The sequence below is a fragment of the Nerophis lumbriciformis genome, linkage group LG13, assembly GCF_033978685.3.
Source record: "Nerophis lumbriciformis linkage group LG13, RoL_Nlum_v2.1, whole genome shotgun sequence".
NCBI lineage: Eukaryota > Metazoa > Chordata > Actinopteri > Syngnathiformes > Syngnathidae > Nerophis > Nerophis lumbriciformis.
The window spans coordinates 14,440,185-14,460,326 of NC_084560.2; the positions used below are offsets into that span (position 1 = coordinate 14,440,185).

The 20,142-nt window shown below is 40.0% G+C and overlaps 1 protein-coding gene across 1 annotated transcript in view; it reads left to right on the forward strand.

Moving 5' to 3' along the window:
* Positions 1-20,142, forward strand: part of phgdh (phosphoglycerate dehydrogenase) — a 30,006-nt gene that overhangs the window by 2,357 nt on the left and 7,507 nt on the right. Inside the window, exons 2-8 of the mRNA XM_061971660.2 lie at positions 82-233; positions 303-368; positions 11,873-11,927; positions 12,054-12,152; positions 12,220-12,352; positions 14,797-14,945; positions 18,934-19,086. Coding sequence (XP_061827644.1) covers positions 82-233; positions 303-368; positions 11,873-11,927; positions 12,054-12,152; positions 12,220-12,352; positions 14,797-14,945; positions 18,934-19,086 — 807 coding nt within the window. The remainder of the gene's footprint in view (positions 1-81; positions 234-302; positions 369-11,872; positions 11,928-12,053; positions 12,153-12,219; positions 12,353-14,796; positions 14,946-18,933; positions 19,087-20,142) is intronic.

Consider the following 20,142-nt stretch of genomic DNA (forward strand, 5'->3'; position numbering starts at 1 on the left):
GCTTAAGTGCCTTGTGCAGGTGTGTTTGCCACATTGATGACCCAGCCATGCATTTACATGTTTGCTCTCTCAACATCTCAGGACTACGACGGCCTGGTGGTGCGATCCGCTACCAAGGTGACGGCCGACGTCATCAACGCGGCCGCCAATCTTAAAATCATCGGGAGAGCCGGGACCGGTGTGGACAACGTGGACGTGGAGGCCGCCACCAAAATGGGGGTAATAGTCATGAAGTAAGGGTGCATGATTGGTGCAACATGGGATTGTACTGTCAATAGCAGCTAACCTAATGTGTGGTGCAGCACGCCCAGCGGCAACACCATCAGTGCAGCCGAACTGACCTGCACTCTCCTGATGAGCCTGTCAAGGCAAGTTGATCTTGACACCATACTATTGTTTTCACAACCCAAGTGTCCGTACACTCGTCCAGATTGTCCGTGGCCGTTTACTAACGTGTGTCTCCACACTGCAAAAAGTCAGTGTTGAAAAACAAGACAAAAAAATACAAAAAATGAGGAGTATTTTATTTGAACTAAGCAGAATTATCTGCCAATAGAACAAGAAAATTTGGTTTGTCAAGACTTTCCAAAACAAGTAAAAATGAGCTAACTTCAATGAACCCAAAAATACCTTAAAATATTCTCACTAATAACAAGTGCACTTTTCTTGGTAGAAACAAACAAAAAAAGAGACCATATTGCTCAATATGTTGAAAAATATTCTTAAATTAAGTAAACGCTAGTGCCATTATCTTGACATAATGATATGCGCTCGGCATTACATTTCTTGAAACCAGCAAACTTACACTAAAAAGTAATTTATTGTTCTTAATGGAAAGGCAACAAGGCAACCGCTTGTTACTCTCATGTTCCCTCTAATTTTTCATGTGTGAGCAAATGCACAAATACCCTGAGCATTCAGTGGAATACAGACGTGCACACTGTGGCCATACCAGCTGCACATTTGTCTCAAACCTGACATAACAATTTAAATGTCTTCGTATTATAATCAAGTGACTAGTCAATATCAAGAGATTATTTTCTAATATATGTGATTTGGCCCACTTAGATATTGTTTTTTTTTTTTAAATCAGCTATGCACTAAAGCAGTATTTTTCAACCTTTTTTGAGCGAAGGCACATTTTTTTGCGTTGAAAAAATCCGGAGGCACACCACCAGCGGAAATAATTAAAAAACGAAACTAGGTTGACAGTAAAAAGTCGTTGTCGCAATTGTTGGATATGACTTTAAAGCATAACCAAGCATGCGTCACTATAGCTCTTGTCTCAAAGTAGGTGTACTGTCACCACCTGTCACATCACGCCCTGACTTATTTGGACTTTTTTTGCTGTTTTCCTGTGTGTAGTGTTTTACTTATTGTCTTGCGCTCCTATTTTGGTGGCTTTTTCTCTTTTTTTGGTATTTTCCTGTAGCAGTTTCATGTCTCCCTTGAGCGATATTTCCCACATCTACTTTGTTTTAATGATCAAGAATATGTTGGGACATTGTTGATTGTCATGTCATGTTCGGATGTACATTGTGGACGCCGTCGTTGCTCCGCAGTAAGTCTTTGCTGTCGTCCAGTATTCTGTTTTTGTTTACTTTGTAGCCAGTTCAGTTTTAGTTTTGTCCTGCATTGCCTTACCTAAGCTTCAAATCCTTTTGAAGGCACTCACCTTTTTATTCATTTTTGGTTCAAGCATTAGACACCTTTTTACCTGCACCCTGCCTCCCGCTGTTGCCGACATCTACAAAGCAATTAGCCACCGGCTGCCACCTACTGATATGGAAGAGTATTACACGGTTACTCTGCCGAGCTCTAGACAGCACCGACACTCAACAACAACACATCATTTGCAGACTATAATTACTGGTTTGCAAAAAATATTTTTAACCCAAATAGGTGAAATTAGATAATCTCCCACGGCACACCAGACTGTATCTCACACACCGCGGCACAGTGGTTGAAAATCACTACACTATAGTATTTTATGGCTGGATGGGGGGCCTGCTTTGGAAAGATTGTGTACCCCTTTCAGAGATCACATTTTGTTCCCCTTAAAACATTCACATGTTGCATGAGATGAAGTGTTAATTAACTTTCTGTCCGAAAAATAAAAATGTTTTTATTAGCAATTATGTAGTCCTGTAACATCATTTCATGATTAATATCCAAAAAATAACATTCTTAACAAATGACAGTACAATAAGCACACTGATTGAGGAGTCATAGTAAAACGACGTGTAGTGTTGGAGTTGTCCAACTTTTTGTGTGGCCATAAACGCACCAGTGGCTAATTGCCATAGTGCAGGGGTCACCAACCTTTTTGAAACCAAGAGCTACTTCTTGGGTACTGATTAATGCGAAGGGCTACCAGTTTGATACACACTTAGATAAATTGCCAGAAATAGCCAATTTGCTCAATTTATCTTTAACTCTATGTTATTATTAATAATTAATTATATTTATCTTTGTGGAAACACTGGTCATCTTAATGATTTCTCACAATAAATATATATAGAAACGGATAAATATCAATATGCAACACTTAATTTTTATATTTTCTCTAAGTGCACATTTTTCAAATTGAACATTTTCAAATGATCACTTCTAAGACAGTCTTGTGAAATCACAATATCCCATTTTAACTAGCTAGCCACTGTACAAATAATAACTCATCTAAAATACAAAAGTCAACTCTCAAATTTTTAAATAAATCATGTCACAATTTGAACTGGACACCAAATCTGTTATCTGTTTCTTTGTCAGTTGGTGGGAAGCCTGGCATTGCATGCTGTTAACTAGTGTGTTGTACTCTGGTGTGTAACTTGACACTGCAACTCTGAGTGAGTCTTGCAGACGTGCATCAGTGAGGCGTGTTCTGTGTTTGTTCTTGATGAAGTTCATGTCAGAAAAGGCTGATTCACAAAGATAAGTTGAACCAAACAGGCTTGCAACCTTCATAGCTGCTGCGCATACCATACTTGCCAACCCTCCCGGATTTTCCGGGAGACTCCCGAAATTCAGCGCCTCTCCAGAAAACCTCCCGGGACAAATTTTCTCCCGAAATTCAGGCGGACTCCGGTCCATGAGGACCTGAGTCCGCTAACCCACAATATAACCAGCATACCTGCCCAATCACGTTATAACTGTAGAATGATGGAGGGCGATTTCTTGGTTTCTTATGTGGGTTTATTGTTAGGCAGTTTCATTAACGTCCTCCCAGCGCGGCAACAACACACAACAACAGCAGTCACGTTTTTATATACCGTAAAGCAGTTCGTCTGCCGTAAACAGCAATGTTGTGACACTCTTAAACAGGACAATACTGCCATCTAGTGCATTTGATGAAAGCACTTTTGTGCGTGCCACACATCAATGCATCATCAGAGTTCAGAATGGTTAGAAAAATAGTGACAGAGAATAGAACAAGGATGGACAATTCAACCCTTAACTCAACAATGAGTAGATGAGTGGTATGTGTGTGTATATGTGTAAATAAATGAACACTGAAATTCAAGTATTTTTTATATATATATATATATATATATATATATATATATATATATATATATATATAATAAAATGTTTATATGTATATATAGCTAGATTTCACTGATCGTCAAGTATTTGTTATATATATATATATATATATATATATGTATATATATATATGAAATACTTGACTTGGTGAATTCTAGCTGTAAATATACTCCTACCCTTTTAGCCACACCCCCGACCACGCCCACCCCCACCCCCTCCCCCACCTCCCGAAATCGGAGGTCTCAAGGTTGGCAAGTATGGCGCATACACCACTGTACTTTTCTGTGTCAACAAGGCACCACAAGTTTGATGCAACCTGGTGGGCTTTGAGGTGGAGGTCATTTTGCAGTGTTACAATTTCAATCTCCACCTGTTCAGTATCCAGGCTGAATGTTGCACTTAACTGCTCAGCAATGCATGATATGCGATATGCGTTCATGAAAGGAATAGAAATGAACAACACACATGGCTCCAGCTGATCCAGGTCACAAAACCTGTTCTCAAACTCTTGCCCAACTCTGTTTATGACCTGATAGTACTTTTCTGCAACTTTGTCAAAAGCCTCAGATTAGGGATGTCCCGATCCGATATTTGGATCGGATCGCCCGCCGATATTTGCAAAAAAAATGCGTGTCGGCAAGGCATGGGAAAATGCCGATCCAGATCCAGTTAAAAAAAATCTGTGTGTTTTCCAACGCACAGATTTAAATAGTACATTCCACTTTTCTGCTGCTCCCTAAGTTCCGTTCCGCATTTTCCAGCACACCTTCAACACATCCACAGGTCTGTGGATTCTCACGCAGTTGCTTTTAGCTGCTGGCATTACACGACAGGCTCTTCTCACTCTTTTCTGTGTCTGTGCTTCTCACAGACAGAAAGCGCACCTTCTTACACACGTCACATACTGTCACGTCATACGTCACATACTGTCACGTCATACGTCACATACGTATACGTCCTCCCCGAGCAGAGAGGTAGCGGCATGGCTAACGTTAGCTGTGATGCTAGCGCAGCCGTGCGAGCAACGCTCCCTCTAAGGTGCGCGCACTGTTTAAACGTCCTCTGCGCATAGCAATTATATGCCACGCACAAAATCAAATAAAAAAATAAGCGCATAACAATTTTCGACACACGGACACGACAGAGAAAACAGTTTTCGTCATCATTGTTCAAATATTGTGACGTCTGTCGAGACGCTTATCTCCGTTCGGTGCCACACGCCCACACCATCAAAATGCCGAGGCAAAAATTTCCAGATCAACACCGTATGAAAAAATTAGTGATTTGTTTAGTTGTGATTTCCTTCTCTGCATGAAAGTTTAAAAGTAGCATATATTAATGCAGTATGAAGAAGAATGTTTTAATGTAGACATGCAAGCCTTGAAAGAAAATGTTGAAAATCAAGACTACATTTCCTGCAAATGGGTGCATTTCTACCCTATATTTTAACTTTAGATTTATTCTCATATCAAACTCTTTTGGCTGTCTTTTTGACACTTACATCAGGCGCCCCCCTCCACACCCTGGATTATAAATAATGTAAATAATTCAATGTGATTATCTTGTGTGATGGCTGTATTATGATGATAGTATATATCTGATAGTATATATCTGATCATGAATCAATTTAAGTGGACCCCGACTTAAACAAATTGAAAAACTTATTCGGGTGTTACCATTTAGTGGTCAATTGTACGGAATATGTACTTCACTGTGCAACCTACTAATAAAAGTCTCAATCAATCAATCAAAACACATAGAATCATCATACTGCTGTGATTATATGCATCAAGTGTTCATTCAAGGCTAAGGCAAAATATCGAGATATATATCGTGTATCGCAATATGGCCTTAAAATATCGCAATATTAAAAAAAAGGCCATATCGCTCAGCCCTTGTTTCAATGATGCCATTTCTGTTTGTCATGTATAATTTTGTCTATTTTGTGTTTATCCTTGAATAAACAGGTCAGTTTCTTGTTACCAACCATTGTGTATTATTCAAACTCACCTAATTCAGCTGGTTAGTTGTTATCAAGAGTACTAAAACCCTTTTCAACATGATTCTGACAACTAAGTAGGCTAAATAACTTTAAACTTTAATACATGCTCGGATAGGCCATTATCGGTCAGTATCGGTATTGGTCAGTATCGGTATCGGATCGGAAGTGCAAAAACAATATCGGTATCAGATCGGAAGTGCAAAAACCTGGATCGGGACATCCCTACCTCAGATGCAGAAGCATTGTCTTTCAGCACCATCTGCACAGAGGGAAAGTGCAGCACTTTTTTTCTCTGTAAATGCACAGAGAAAAGGTTCATCTTAGCTTGAAATGCATTTAAAGCACTTATCATATCGGCGACAGTTTTACCTTTGCCTTGCAGCTCACAGTTCAAACTGTTCAGTTTTCCAGTAATGTCCGTTTTAAAAATGCACGGTGTCCTCACCCCTGGACTGCATGAACTCTTTGATTTCACCCAAAAGTGACAAAAAAACGTTGCAAAATTGTCAGGAAAGAAGAGGAAGGAATTTAAAAGGTAAAAAAGGTATATGTGTTTAAAAATCCTAAAATCATTTTTAAGGTTGTATTTTTTCTCTAAAATTGTCTTTCTTAAAGTTATAAGAAGCAAAGTAAAAAAAAAAAATTAATTTATTTAAACAAGTGAAAGACCAAAGGCAAAGCTCTCAATTTACCGGTCGATCTACGTTCCCATCCTCACCTATGGTCATGAGCTTTGGGTTATGACCGAAAGGACAAGATCACGGGTACAAGCGGCCCACATGAGTTTCCTCCGCCGGGTGGCGGGTCTCTCCCTTAGAGATAGGGTGAGAAGCTCTGTCATCCGGGGGGAGCTCAAAGTAAAGCCGCTGCTCCTCCACATGGAGAGGAGCCAGATGAGGTGGTTCGGGCATCTGGTCAGGATTCCACCCGAACACCTCCCTAAGGAGGTGTTTAGGGCACGTCCAACTGGTAGGAGGCCACGGGGAAGACCCAGGACACGTTGGGAAGACTATGTCTCCCGGCTGGCATGGGAACGCCTCGGGATCCCCCGGGAAGAGCTGGACGAAGTGGCTAGGGAGAGGGAAGTCTGGGCTTCCCTGCTTAGGCTGCTGCCCCCGCGACCCGACCTCGGATAAGCGGAAGAAGATGGATGGATGGATGGATGGAAGACCAAGTCTTTAAAATATTTTCTTGGATTTTCAAATTCTATTTGAGTTTTGTCTCTCTTAGAATTAAAAATGTCGAGTAAAGCGAGACCAGCTTACGGATCCCCTAAAGCAGTGGTCCCCAACCTTTTTGTAGCTGCGGACCGGTCAACGCTTAAAAATTTGGGGGGGTGATTTTTTTTTTTTTTTTTTTATATATATATAAAGAAATACAATCAAGTGTGCTTACGGACTGTATCCCTGCACACTGTATTGATATACATTGATATATAGTGTATATATTGTGTTTTTATGTTGATTAAAAAAAAAAAAAAAACTTTTTTTTTTTTTCTTTTTTTTTTTCTCTTGTGCGTCTCGGTACCAATCGGTCCGCGAAACTGTACCGGGCCGCGGCCCGGTGGTTGGGGACCACTGCCCTAAAGGGACATGGGCAATTTTTTTTTTTTTAGACATGTATCTCTTGCGCACGAGAAACTACCTTGTGCGCACGAGAAACTTTTTTTTTTTTAAAAAAATTAAAAAAAAGGTTTTATTTTTTTTTTATTTTAATAAAAAGTTCTTGTGCGCACGAGACACTTTCTCGTGGCCACGAGAAACTTTCTCGTACTGTTTACTTGTTGAAATACCCTTTTTAGAGCAAATATCTACCCAAATGGCCACTTTGTTGCTGCCAAAAATGTATTTCTCGTAATATTTTGACTCATCTTATCTCTCTCTCTATATACTGTATATACACATATAAATTATATGGGTAGATATTTGCTCCAAAAAGGGTAATTTCTACAAGTAAACAGTACAGTAGGTACTTGATTTATATACAGTATATGTAATGCTAATAAGAGTATTCTAGTAGGATATGCAGAGATAAGATGTGTCAAAATATTACTAGAAATACATTTTTGGCAGCAACAAAGTGGCCATTTGGGTAGATATTTGCTCTAAAAAGTAGGTACTTGATGTTGATATATGTAATGCTCATAAGGGTATTCTAGTCAAATGCGCGTGTGTAAATATGCGATAATAGGGACGGCGTGGCGCAGTGGAAGAGTGGCCGTGCGCAACCCGAGGGTCCCTGGTTCAATCCCCACCTAGAACCAACCTCGTCATGTCCGTTGTGTCCTGAGCAAGACACTTCACCCTTGCTCCTGATGGGTGCTGGTTAGCGCCTTGCATGGCAGCTCCCTCCATCAGTGTGTGAATGTGTGTGTGAATGGGTAAATGTGGAAGTAGTGTCAAAGCGCTTTGAGTACCTTGAAGGTAGAAAAGCGCTATACAAGTACAACCCATTTATTTATCATTTATAATACGTCGAATCACTTTTTGTCAGGCAATATTACATTTAATGACAATTTTACATAAATGAATACATCCAAACACGTTGTACATATTTATTATGTGCAGGAAGAAATAACAGTTACAATTGTGTGTGTATCTTCCAAACAAGAAATAAGTTTTATTACATCAACATGGGGCTAACTGGCACACCCCGCTTCGCTGCAGGTCCGCAAGCCACGCCCACCCCCCACAGCCACAGAAGAGGAAAACTGTCCTTTTCCAGGCACGATGAAGTCTTAAATAATGTCAAACACGTAGCGTTACAATAAACCAGGAAGATAAAGTGTTTGTCTCACACCTAGTAATCAGGCATTCACATTTTGCCACAACACACATGGGGGAAAGTCCTAGTTGGAAATACAGCCAAATTAACTCCTAAACTGCCATTTTAACACACACCTCAAACCACGCGCACGCATTTCTCGTGCCCATGAGAAAGTTTCTCGTACCCACGAGAAACTTTTTATAAAAATAAATAAATAATAATAATAATAATAAAAAAAAATTTAATATTTTTTTTTTTATAAAAAGTTTCTTGTGCGCACGAGATACATATCTAAAAAAACAAATTCCCCCATGTCCCTTTAGGGTCTCCGTACCAGCTTGCGAGTAAGTAAATACAATTTTAAAAATAGAGGCAACTCACTGCTAAGTGCTGCTATTTGAGCTATTTTTAGAACAGGCCAGCAGGCGACTCATCTGGTCCTTACGGGCGACCTGGTGCCCACGGGCACCGCTTTGGTGACCCCTGCCATAGTGTATGTGTTGGTGCAGGAGAGAGAGAGAGCAAGCGGCTGCTGTTCATATAACAGATGACAAAGAGTTGCTTTTGGCTTGGTTTGTACGGTAGACAACGACCAGTTTTGCTAGATAAAAGTATTTTACACATTGTTTTGGTGTGGTTATGGCCGACAGACAATTTCGCTAAATAAAGGGACCGATGGAATTCCTGTCCTCCTTAAAGTGTCTCCACAGACGTTAGAATAATTTAAGTGTTGACAAACATTGTTTTATCTGTTGTGGCCGCCTTTCGTCACCTGTTACTCCCAGTTGCATTGCAAAATCATACAAAACAAACAATTTGTTTATTTTGTTGAGTGGGATTTGATTTTTTGCACGGCATAGATTTGCTGTGCGCAGAGGACGCGTGAGCAGTGCGCAATTGCGCAGGTGCGCACCTTAGAGGGAACGTTGCTCTCTGGGTCTACTAGCCGCTCAGGCAAATCATATTGTCTAAAAATGCATTTTTCCATCGATAACATGACATCATCGCGCCAAGTGCGTGCTCTTTCAGTCAATTAGTGCGCATATATACAGCCCGGCCCCCGGCCAAAAATGTTTTAATTGTAATTTTGAATAATTAATCTGAATGCCTTCACCACTGCTTAATTCCTCCAGGGTTGTGGATGGCTGAGTAGAGCTTTATAGCGGCAGCCGGTCTCCAGGGCCCCAAACCCCCCCCCCCTGTTGCGAGTTGTTGTGATTACATGTATCATGTTTATGTGTGACATGCTATGTGAGGTTTTTTTCTCGGACTCAGTCTGGACCCCACCTGAGGGTCCAGACTCCTACCTTTTTTAAGGAGCGCCGTAAGTGGCTGATCCGTTGGCGGTCCCGTCTTGTCCCCTTGTAACGTATGTCTGCTCTTAGTGGTACTGTGCCTAAAATGAAATTTCAGTTCTTATGTGTCTTTTACATGTTAAAGAATGGACAACAATAAAGCATGTTGAATCTTGAATCTTGAATGTGCATGAACTATTTCTGTTCAAAATTGTTAGAATTGTCACATGTTAAATCTTTCAATATTAACTGTCAGTTTACTGTACTGTGCCAACTGTACTATTATATGAGTACCTATTTTCTCTTCTTTCATTGAAAATAAAACAGCAAAGTCCATTTGGCTGTCATCTGTTTTAACTATGAGACACAATTGTGTCAAAGTCATGATTTTTTATTTCATGCTTGAAATAAGAAATGGTTACTTTAAAAAAGTAGTTGTATACTTGTGAGTGTTGATGACACAGCTTTGCAACAGTTGATATTCTAGTTTCAAGCATGTTTTACTCAATATAGGTCATCAAATCTCAGCAACAAGCTGTAATATCTTACTGAGATCATTTAGGACCAAAACACTTAAAACAAGTAAAAGGCTCTAACATAAAATCTGCTTAGTGAGAAGAATTATCTTATCAGACAGAAAATAAACAAATATCACCCTTATTTGAGATATTTCATCTTACAAACCCCGTTTCCATATGAGTTGGGAAATTGTGTTGGATGTAAATATGAATGGAATACAATGATTTGCAAATCCTTTTCAAACCATATTCAATTGAATGCACTACAAAGACAACATATTTGATGTTCAAACTCATAAACTTTAATTTTTTTTGCAAATAATAACTAACTTAGAATTTCATGGCTGCAACACGTGCCAAAGTAGTTGGGAAAGGGCATGTTCACCACTGTGTTACATGGCCTTTCCTTTTAACAACACTCAGTAAACATTTGGGAACTGAGGAGACACATTTTTTAAGCTTCTGAGGTGGAATTCTTTCCCATTCTTGCTTGATGTACAGCTTAAGTTGTTCAACAGTCCGGGGGACTCCGTTGTGGTATTTTAGGCTTCATAATGCGCCACACATTTTCAATGGGAGACAGGTCTGGACTACAGGCAGGCCAGTCTCGTACCCGCACTCTTTTACTATGAAGCCCCGTTGATGTAACACGTGGCTTGGCATTGTCTTGCTGAAATAAGCAGGGGCGTCCATGGTAACGTTGCTTGGATGACAACATATGTTGCTCCAAAACCTGTATGTACCTTTCAGCATTAATGGCGCCTTCACAGATGTGTAAATTACCCATGTCTTGGGCACTAATACACCCCCATACCATCACAGATGCTGGCTCGCCTATAACAATCCGGATGGTTCTTTTCCTCTTTGGTCCGGAGGACATGACGTCTACAGTTTCCAAAAACAATATGAAATGTGGACTCGTCAGACCACAGAACACTTTTCCACTTTGTATCAGTCCATCTTAGATGAGCTCAGGCCCAGCGAAGCCGATGGCGTTTCCGGGTGTTGTTGATAAACGGTTTTCGCCTTGCATAGGAGAGTTTTAACTTGCACTTACAGATGTAGCGACCAACTGTAGTTACTGACAGTGGGTTTCTGAAGTGTTCCTGAGCCCATGTGGTGATATCCTTTACACACTGATGTCGCTTGTTGATGCAGTACAGCATGAGGGATCAAAGGTCACGGGCTTAGCTGCTTATGTGCAGTGATTTCTCCAGATTTTCTGAACCCTTTGATGATATTCCTTGCAATAGCTGGTTGAGAAAGGTTTTTCTTAAACTGTTCAACAATTTGCTCACGCATTTGTTGACAAAGTGGTGACCCTCGCCCCATCCTTGTTTGTGAATGACTGAGCATTTCATGGAATCTACTTTTATACCCAATCATGGCACCCACCTGTTCCCAATTAGCCTGCACACCTGCGGGATGTTCCAAATAAGTGTTTGCTGAGCATTCCTCAACTTTATCAGTATTTATTGCCACCTTTCCCAACTTCTTTGTCACGTGTGACTGGCATCAAATTCTAAAGTTAATGATTATTTGAAAAAAAAATGTTTATCAGTTTGAACATCAAATATGTTGTCTTTGTAGCATATTCAACTGAATATGGGTTGAAAATGATTTGCAAATCATTGTATTCCGTTTATATTTACATCTAACACAATTTCCCAACTCATATGGAAACAGGGTTTGTACTTAGATTTCAGTTTTTGCAGTGCAAGTGTTTACTAACGTGTGTTCGCTTGCAGAAATGTGCCTCAAGCTGCAATGTCGATGAGAGCTGGCAACTGGGATCGCAAAAAGGTGAGCCCGCCAAGAGATTACAGTCGCATGGTCGGCTTCATTGTCCGTGATGAGATGTGACGCTTGGCTCTGTGTGGCTTTTGTTCTACTAGGCAGGGTTCATTGTCTAATTTTCAAATATTGCAGTTTATGGGCAGGGAGATTTATGGCAAAGTGCTCGGGATAGTCGGACTGGGAAGAATCGGGAAGGAAGTGGCCCACAGAATGCAGTCGTTTGGCATGAAGGTTGGCCTGCACGTCACATGGTACAGTACGTTCTGGAATATTCACTTGCAAATATGTTTCCTATCAGACTATCGGCTACGATCCAATTACTCCACCCGAGGTGTCGGCCAGCTGGGGGGTCCAGCAGATGTCTTTGGAGCAGCTTTGGCCCCTGTGTGACTACATCACTGTCCACACTCCATTGATGCCCTCCACTGTGGGTGAGTCACTTGTACCGCTTTCTCGAGTTCCTCAATGTACAAACCCCGTTTCCATATGAGTTAGGAAATTGTGTTAGATGTAAATATAAACGGAATACAATGATTTGCAAATCATTTTCAACCCATATTCAATTGAATATGCTACAAAGACAACATATTTGATGTTCAAACTTTTTTTTTTGCAAATAATCATTAACTTTAGAATTTGATGCCAGCAACAAGTGACAAAGAAGTTGGGAAAGGTGGCAATAAATACTGATAAAGTTGAGGAATACTCATCAAACACTTATTTGGAACATCAGAGCGTTCACAAATACATACCGGTGCATTCATTTACTGACTTTTTTATAGTAAAATGACATCCATGAACGAGTAATACAACCGTTTTGTAATATATAATGAAGTCAGTCATTATTAACATACTGAGATGAAGAATGTTATTTTCAATAAAGTTGAAAGTATTTCTCATAATTAGGGATGTCCGATAATGGCTTTTTGCCGATATCCGATGTTTCCGATATTGACCAAACCCTTAATTACTGATACCGATATCAACCGATACCAATATATACAGTCGTGGAATTAACACATTATTATGCCTAATTTGGACAACCAGGTATGGTGAAGATAAGGTACTTAAAAAAAATTAAAAAAATAAGATAAATACATTAAAAACATTTTCTTGATACAAAAAGAAAGTAAAACAGTATAAAAACAGTTACATAGAAACTAGTAATTAATGAAAATTAGTAAAATTAACAGTTAAAGGTTAGTACTATTAGTGCAGTGTTTTTCAACCACTGAGCCGCGGCAAACCAGTGTGCTGTGAGATACAGTCTGGTGTGCCGTGGGAGATTATCTAATTTCACCGATTTGGGTTAAAAATATTTTTTACAAACCAGTAATTATAGTCTGCAAATGATGTGTTGTTGTTGAGTGTCTGTGCTATCTAGAGCTCGGCAGAGTAACCGTGTAATACTCTTCCATATCAGTAGGTGGCAGCCGCTAGCTAATTGCTTTGTAGATGTCGGAAACAGCGGGAGGCAGTGTGCAGGTAAAAAGGTGTCTAATGCTTAAACCAAAAATAAACAAAAGGTGAGTGCCCCTAAGAAAAGACATTGAAGCTTAGGGAAGGCTATGCAGAACGAAACTAAAACTGAACTGGCTACAAAGTAAACAAAAACAGAATGCTGGACGACAGCAGAGACTTACTGCGGAGCAAAGACAGCGTCCACAAAGTACATCCAAACATGACATGACAATCAACAATGTCCCCACAAAGAAGGATAAAAACAACTGAAATATTCTTGATTGCTAAAACAAAGTAGATGCGGGAAATATCGCTCAAAGGAAGACATGAAACTGCTACAGGAAAGCACCAAAAAAAAGAGAAAAAGCCACCAAAATAGGAGCGTAAGACAAGAAGTAAAACACTACACACAGGAAAACAGCAAACAACTCCAAATAAGTCAGGGTGTGATGTGACAGGTGGTGACAGTACACCTATTTTGAGACAAGAGCTATAGTGATGCATGCTTGGTTATAGTTTAAAGTCATATCCAACAATTGCGACAACGACTCTTTACTGTCAACTCGTTTTTTTAATGATTTCTGCTGGTGGTGTGCCTCCGCATTTTTTCAACACTAAAAATGTGCCTTGGCTCAAAAAAGGTTGAAAAACACTGTATTAGTGGAGCAGCAGCACGCACAATCATGTGTGCTTACGGACTGTATCCCTTGCAGACTGTATTGATATATATTGATATATAATTTAGGAACCAGAATATTAATAACAGAAAGAAACAACCCTTTTGTGTGAATGGGGGAGGGAGGTTTTTTGGGTTGGTGTACTAATTGTCTTGTGTTTTTTATGTTGATTTATTAAAAAAATTAAAAAAACGATACCGATAATAAAAAAAAAGGATACCGATAATTTCCGATATTACATTCTAAAGCATTTATCGGCCGATAAAATCGGCAGGCCGATATCATCGGACATCTCTACTCATAATTCTTCTTCTTTGTACTTTGTAAGCACTATTCCTTTGAACAATTGGATCATATCAAGTACAATGTTTAACTTCTTTGCTTAATCCATTCCAAACTTTATGGGACATTGTGACTTTTGGTGTTAGTGTTCCTGAAAAAAAAAGGGAGCCAAACACACATACTGTACGTTACAGCTAAATGTGTATATAATCATTCATACACACATACACCTTGGCCCCACAGACACGTTTTTTCTCTCAATGTGGCTCCCAAGTCAAAATATTTGCCCAGCTCTGATTTAGGGCAACATTTTGTAGAATATTCTCTAAAAATGTGTCATTTAAAAGGCTCAAATGTGGTGAAGCTGCCAGGCACAAAGTGGCGAGGAGCGATTGTACACCAAATTAATCAATTGGAATTGAATTGTTTTGACTATTATTATTTGTCTGTCCAAGGTCTACTAAACGATGAAACCTTTGCTAAGTGCAAGAGAGGAGTGAAAGTAGTCAACTGTGCACGCGGCGGCATCATCGATGAAGACGCCCTCCTCAGAGCGTTGGAGTTGGGACAGTGTGGAGGCGCCGGCCTCGACGTCTTTGTGGAGGCAAGACTTTTTTCTTAAGCTTGAACAGTTTGTGTTTTATTATCCACTGTACTCACCAGAAATGCTGAGATTCCATTTGTTGGTCATGTGACATGCCAGGTGGAGTAAATAACAAGTCGGGCTGCCAAATGAATATTTAATTCATCAGATTAATGACATTTTGGACTTTGAATTAATAATGCTGAATGATTACTCACTAGCATCATTCACATTTTCTGGGGGGAAAAAGTCCCTATATTTGTACCCAAATGCAATTTTGTCAGAATGTCATTCAAGAACATTTTAAAATGTTTTATTTGAATGCACAGCATTTGGTAACAGTTTTATCTAAAGATCTTTTAGGACAGGGGTCGGGAACTTTTTTGGCTGAGAGAGCCATGAAAGCCAAATATTTTAAAATGTATTTCCGTGAGAGCCATATAATATTTTGGTAACACTTTAGTATGGGGAATATATTCACCATTAATTAGTTGCTTATTAACATGCAAATTAGTAAGATATTGGCTCTTAATTAGTCATTATTAAAGGCCTACTGAAATGCGATTTTCTTATTTAAACGGGGATAGCAGGTCCATTCTATGTGTCATACTTGATCATTTCGCGATATTGCCATATTTTTGCAGAAAGGATTTAGTAGAGAACATCGACGATAAAGTTCACAACTTTTGGTCGCTGATAAAAAAGCCTTGCCTGTACCGGAAGTAGCAGACGAGTAGCGTGACGTCACAGGCTGTGGAGCTCCTCACATCCGTACATTGTTTACAATCATGGCCACCAGCAGCGAGAGCGATTCGGATCGAGAAAGCGACGATTTCCCCATTAATTTGAGCGATGATGAAAGATTCGTGGATGAGGAAAGTGAGAGTGAAGTGGGAGCGATTCAGATAGGGAAGATGCTGTGAAAGGCGGGTGGGACCTGATATTCAGCTGGGAATGACTAAAACAGTAAATAAACACAAGACATACATATATACTCTATTAGCCACGACACAACCAGGCTTATATTTAATATGCCACAAATTAATCCCGCATAACAAACACCTCCCCCCTCCCGTCCATATAACCCGCCAATACAACTCAAACACCTGCACAACACACTCAATCCCACAGCCCAAAGTACCGTTCACCTCCCCAAAGTTCATACAGCACATATATTTCCCCAAAGTCCCCAAAGTTACGTACGTGACATGCACGTACGGGCAAGCGATCAAATGTTTGGAAGCCGCAGCTGCATGCGTACTCACGGTACCATGTCTGCGCATCCAACTCAAAGTCCTCCTGGTAAGAGTCTCTGTTGTCCCAGTTCTCCACAGGCCAATGGTAAAGCTTGACTGTCATCTTCCGGGAATGTAAACAATGAAACACCGGCTGTGTTTGTGTTGCTGCCGCAGCCGGCCGCAATACACCGCTTCCCACCTACAGCTTTCTTCTTTGCTGTCTCCATCGTTCATTGAACAAATTGCAAAAGATTCACCAACACAGATGTCCAGAAAACTGTGGAATTTTGTGATGAAAACAGACGACTTAATAGCTGGCCACCATGCTGTCCCAAAATGTCCTCCACAATCCGTGACGTCACGCGCTGACGTCATCATACCGAGACGTTTTCAGCAGGATATTTTGCGCAAAATTTAAAATTGCACTTTAGTAAGCTAACCCGGCCGTATTGGCAATGTTAAGATTTCATCATTGATATATAAACTATCAGACTGCGTGGTCGGTAGTAGTGGGTTTCAGTATGCCTTTAAGTACTTATTAATGCCTTATTCTGCATGGCCTTATTATACAACCAGTAAGCCATTAACTAAAAGTATTCCCTCAATAACCTCAGAATTATTGCTTATTAGTAACCCTAACCCTAACCCTTATATGTTCCCCTGGTGTCCAAATAACTCTTTGTTAAGTCTTTGTTACTGAGAATATGTTCCCCATACTAAAGTGTTACCAATATTTTTTAACACTGAATACAACTAAATGCGTGCATTTTTAACGAAGACTAACATTTTTAGAGTATAATAAGTCTCTTATTCTTTTTAATAACATTGTTATTCTGAAGCTAACCAAAAATAAATAAAATATTTCTTACCATTAATGCGACTTCTTGAACAGGTGCGCTAGAAAACGGATGGATGGATTAAAATGCATGAGAATGTTTTTAATTCTGAACGTTATTTTTAACACTGTGATTACCAGCGGAATTATTCGTTACTTATCGTGTTAAGCAATGTCAGCTAAGATTTATCTGAGAGCCAGATGCAGTCATCAAAAGAGCCACAGGTTCCCTACCCCTGTTTTAGGATGTATTTTGGAGGGAAATTTGCCAGGCGCAGTCTCCACACTCGTTTTTGTAGCGATAAATACATTGATCTCATCACTGACCATTAATGACTTCTACTGTCAAAATAATTCCATCCATTTTCTACCGCTTGTCCGTCTCTGGGTCGCGCGGGGTGCTGGAGCCTATCCCAACTGCACTCGGGCCGAAGGCGGGGTACACGCTGGACAAGTCGCCACCTCATCGCAGAGCGTCAAAATAAATTGTGTGATTAATCTAAGTTTGTTTATGATGAAGGCGATCATTTTTTGTGATTAATCACATCAGTTAACACGTTCATTTTGACCGCTTTAATCATGAGTCAGTCATATTTGTTACATAAGTGGAATTTGCCAGTCATGCCTTTTGGACTGCATAGTGCAGAAAGCAGGAAAAGGAAGTCAGACACGCACTCAGGAAATGACTTCAAAAACAGCAATGTAAGCGTTAGGAGACTGCACATTCCTTTATGTAGAACTTGTTTTCATGGAGGGCCACATGGCAGTCATGGCTGCCCTCAGAGGGCCGCTTGTAACAGTGAATGTAAGAATCCATCCATCCATCTTCTTCCGCTTATCCGAGGTCGGGTCGCGGAGGCAGCAGCCTAAGCAGGGAAGCCCAGACTTCCCTCTCCCCAGCCACTTCGTCCAATATCCGATATTCTGATATTGTCTAACTCTTTAATTACCAATACCGATACCGATATCAACCGATATATGCAGTCGTGGAATTAACACATTATTATGCCTAATTTGGACAACCAGGTATGGTGAAGATAAGGTACTTTTTAAAAAAAATTATAAAATAAGATAAATAAATTAAAAACATTTTCTTGAATAAAAAAGAAAGTAAAACAATATAAAAACAGCTACATAGAACCTAGTAAGTAATGAAAATGAGTAAAAAATTAACTGTTAAAGGTTAGTACTATTAGTGGACCAGCAGCACGCACAATCATGTGTGCTTACGGACTGTATCCCTTGCAGACTGTATTGATATATATTGATATATAATGTAGGAACCAGAATATTAATAACAGAAAGAAACAACCCTTTTGTGGGAGGGAGGTTTTTTGGGTTGGTGCACTAATTGTAAATGTATCTCGTGTTTTTTTTATGTTGATTTAATAAAAAAAAAACAAAAAAAAAACGATACAGATAATAAAAAAAACGATACCGATAATTTCCGATATTACATTTTAATGCATTTATCGGCCGATAATATCGGTAGGATGATATCGGACATCCCTAATTACAACATACATCTGGAGATGTCTAGCAACAGAGGGAAGGGAGTGCGGGGTCGTGGTGGAAGGCTGCAGCTCTCAGGCGCTGACCATCCTTTCATCACCCCTATGGGATTTGCGTCGAGGGCAGCCAAAACGGCAACATGGCCCTCAATGAAGACCACTTTGACACCTGTGAAATAGAGGATGTCAAAATGTATCTGTACGTTAACCAATGGAAGGAGCACAACGGGGGCGGGGGAAATACTACCAGACGATTGGACTGCGAGTTTGATCGTCCTATTCCTAACAAATCTTGTACATAACATCCATTGTCTGTTTGACAGGCCTCACCTTATTTTGTCACGTGTCGTCGATGACAAGAAAATATTGGAACGGATGAATTTCGTTCTGTATAAGATATAAATGTCCAATGTTGTGTGCCACAGGAGCCACCTCAGAACCGCGCCTTAGTCAACCATCCCAATGTGATCAGCTGTCCACATCTGGGCGCCAGCACCAAGGAAGCCCAGGTGCGGTGTGGCGAGGACATTGCTCTGCAGATCGTGGACATGGTGAAGGGCAACAAGCTGGTTGGCGCTGTAAGTTCCACTCTGTCTGATGACACACACCTGTAACATTCTAGCTCTAAGTGTCATGTGCTAGTGGAATCTTAAATTCCACAAGTGGTCATGTGACAGTGATGTGGTGCTCATGTGGAACCTAATTACACAACTCTTATATCCACTAAACCAGCCCTGGGCAAATTAAGGCCCGGGGGCCACATGCGGCCCTTTAAACTTTTCAATCTGGCCCGCCGGACATTCCTAAATCATTTATTTAGATGTTTAAGATGTAAAGTGTAGCTGCCATTATGATGTGCAGTCATGTTTTCTAACGACCGTAAGTCTTCAACTATACTAAGTCTTTCAATGCTTGGAATCTGCATCATATACTAGTTACTATGGTCATTTAATGAGTTACTATGGTCATCTAATGAGTTACTAGGGTCATCTAATGAGTTACTAGGGTCATCTAACTAGTTACTATGGTCATCTAACTAGTTACTATGGTCATCTAATGAGTTACTATGGTCATCTAATGAGTTACTAGGGTCATCTAATGAGTTACTAGGGTCATCTAATGAGTTACTATGGTCATCTAACTAGTTACCATGGTCATCTAATTAGTTACTATGGTCATCTAATGAGTTACTAGGGTCATATAATGAGTTACTATGGTCATCTAATGAGTTACTAGGGTCATATAATGAGTTACTAGGGTCATATAATGAGTTACTAGGGTCATCTAATGAGTTACTATGGTAATATGAGTTACTATGGTCATCTAATTAGTAGGGTTGCACATCTCTCTCTGATAAACGATTCGATATGCATCTAGATACACAGGTTATGATTCGATTCAAAAACGATATCCTTTTATTACAGACCGATTCGATTGGATTCGATTCCGAACGATACGATTCGATTTGACGGTTAATATTCAAGACTCCAAATCCCCAAGCATTATGGCTTTATGGCACTGGCAAAAAAAAAACAGAACAACAAAATCACATGTCAATGTATTCATTTTTAGACATGGACCAAAAAAAGTCTGGCTGAATTGTAGGATGGGAACTCCAGAGGTAAAAGTAGCAC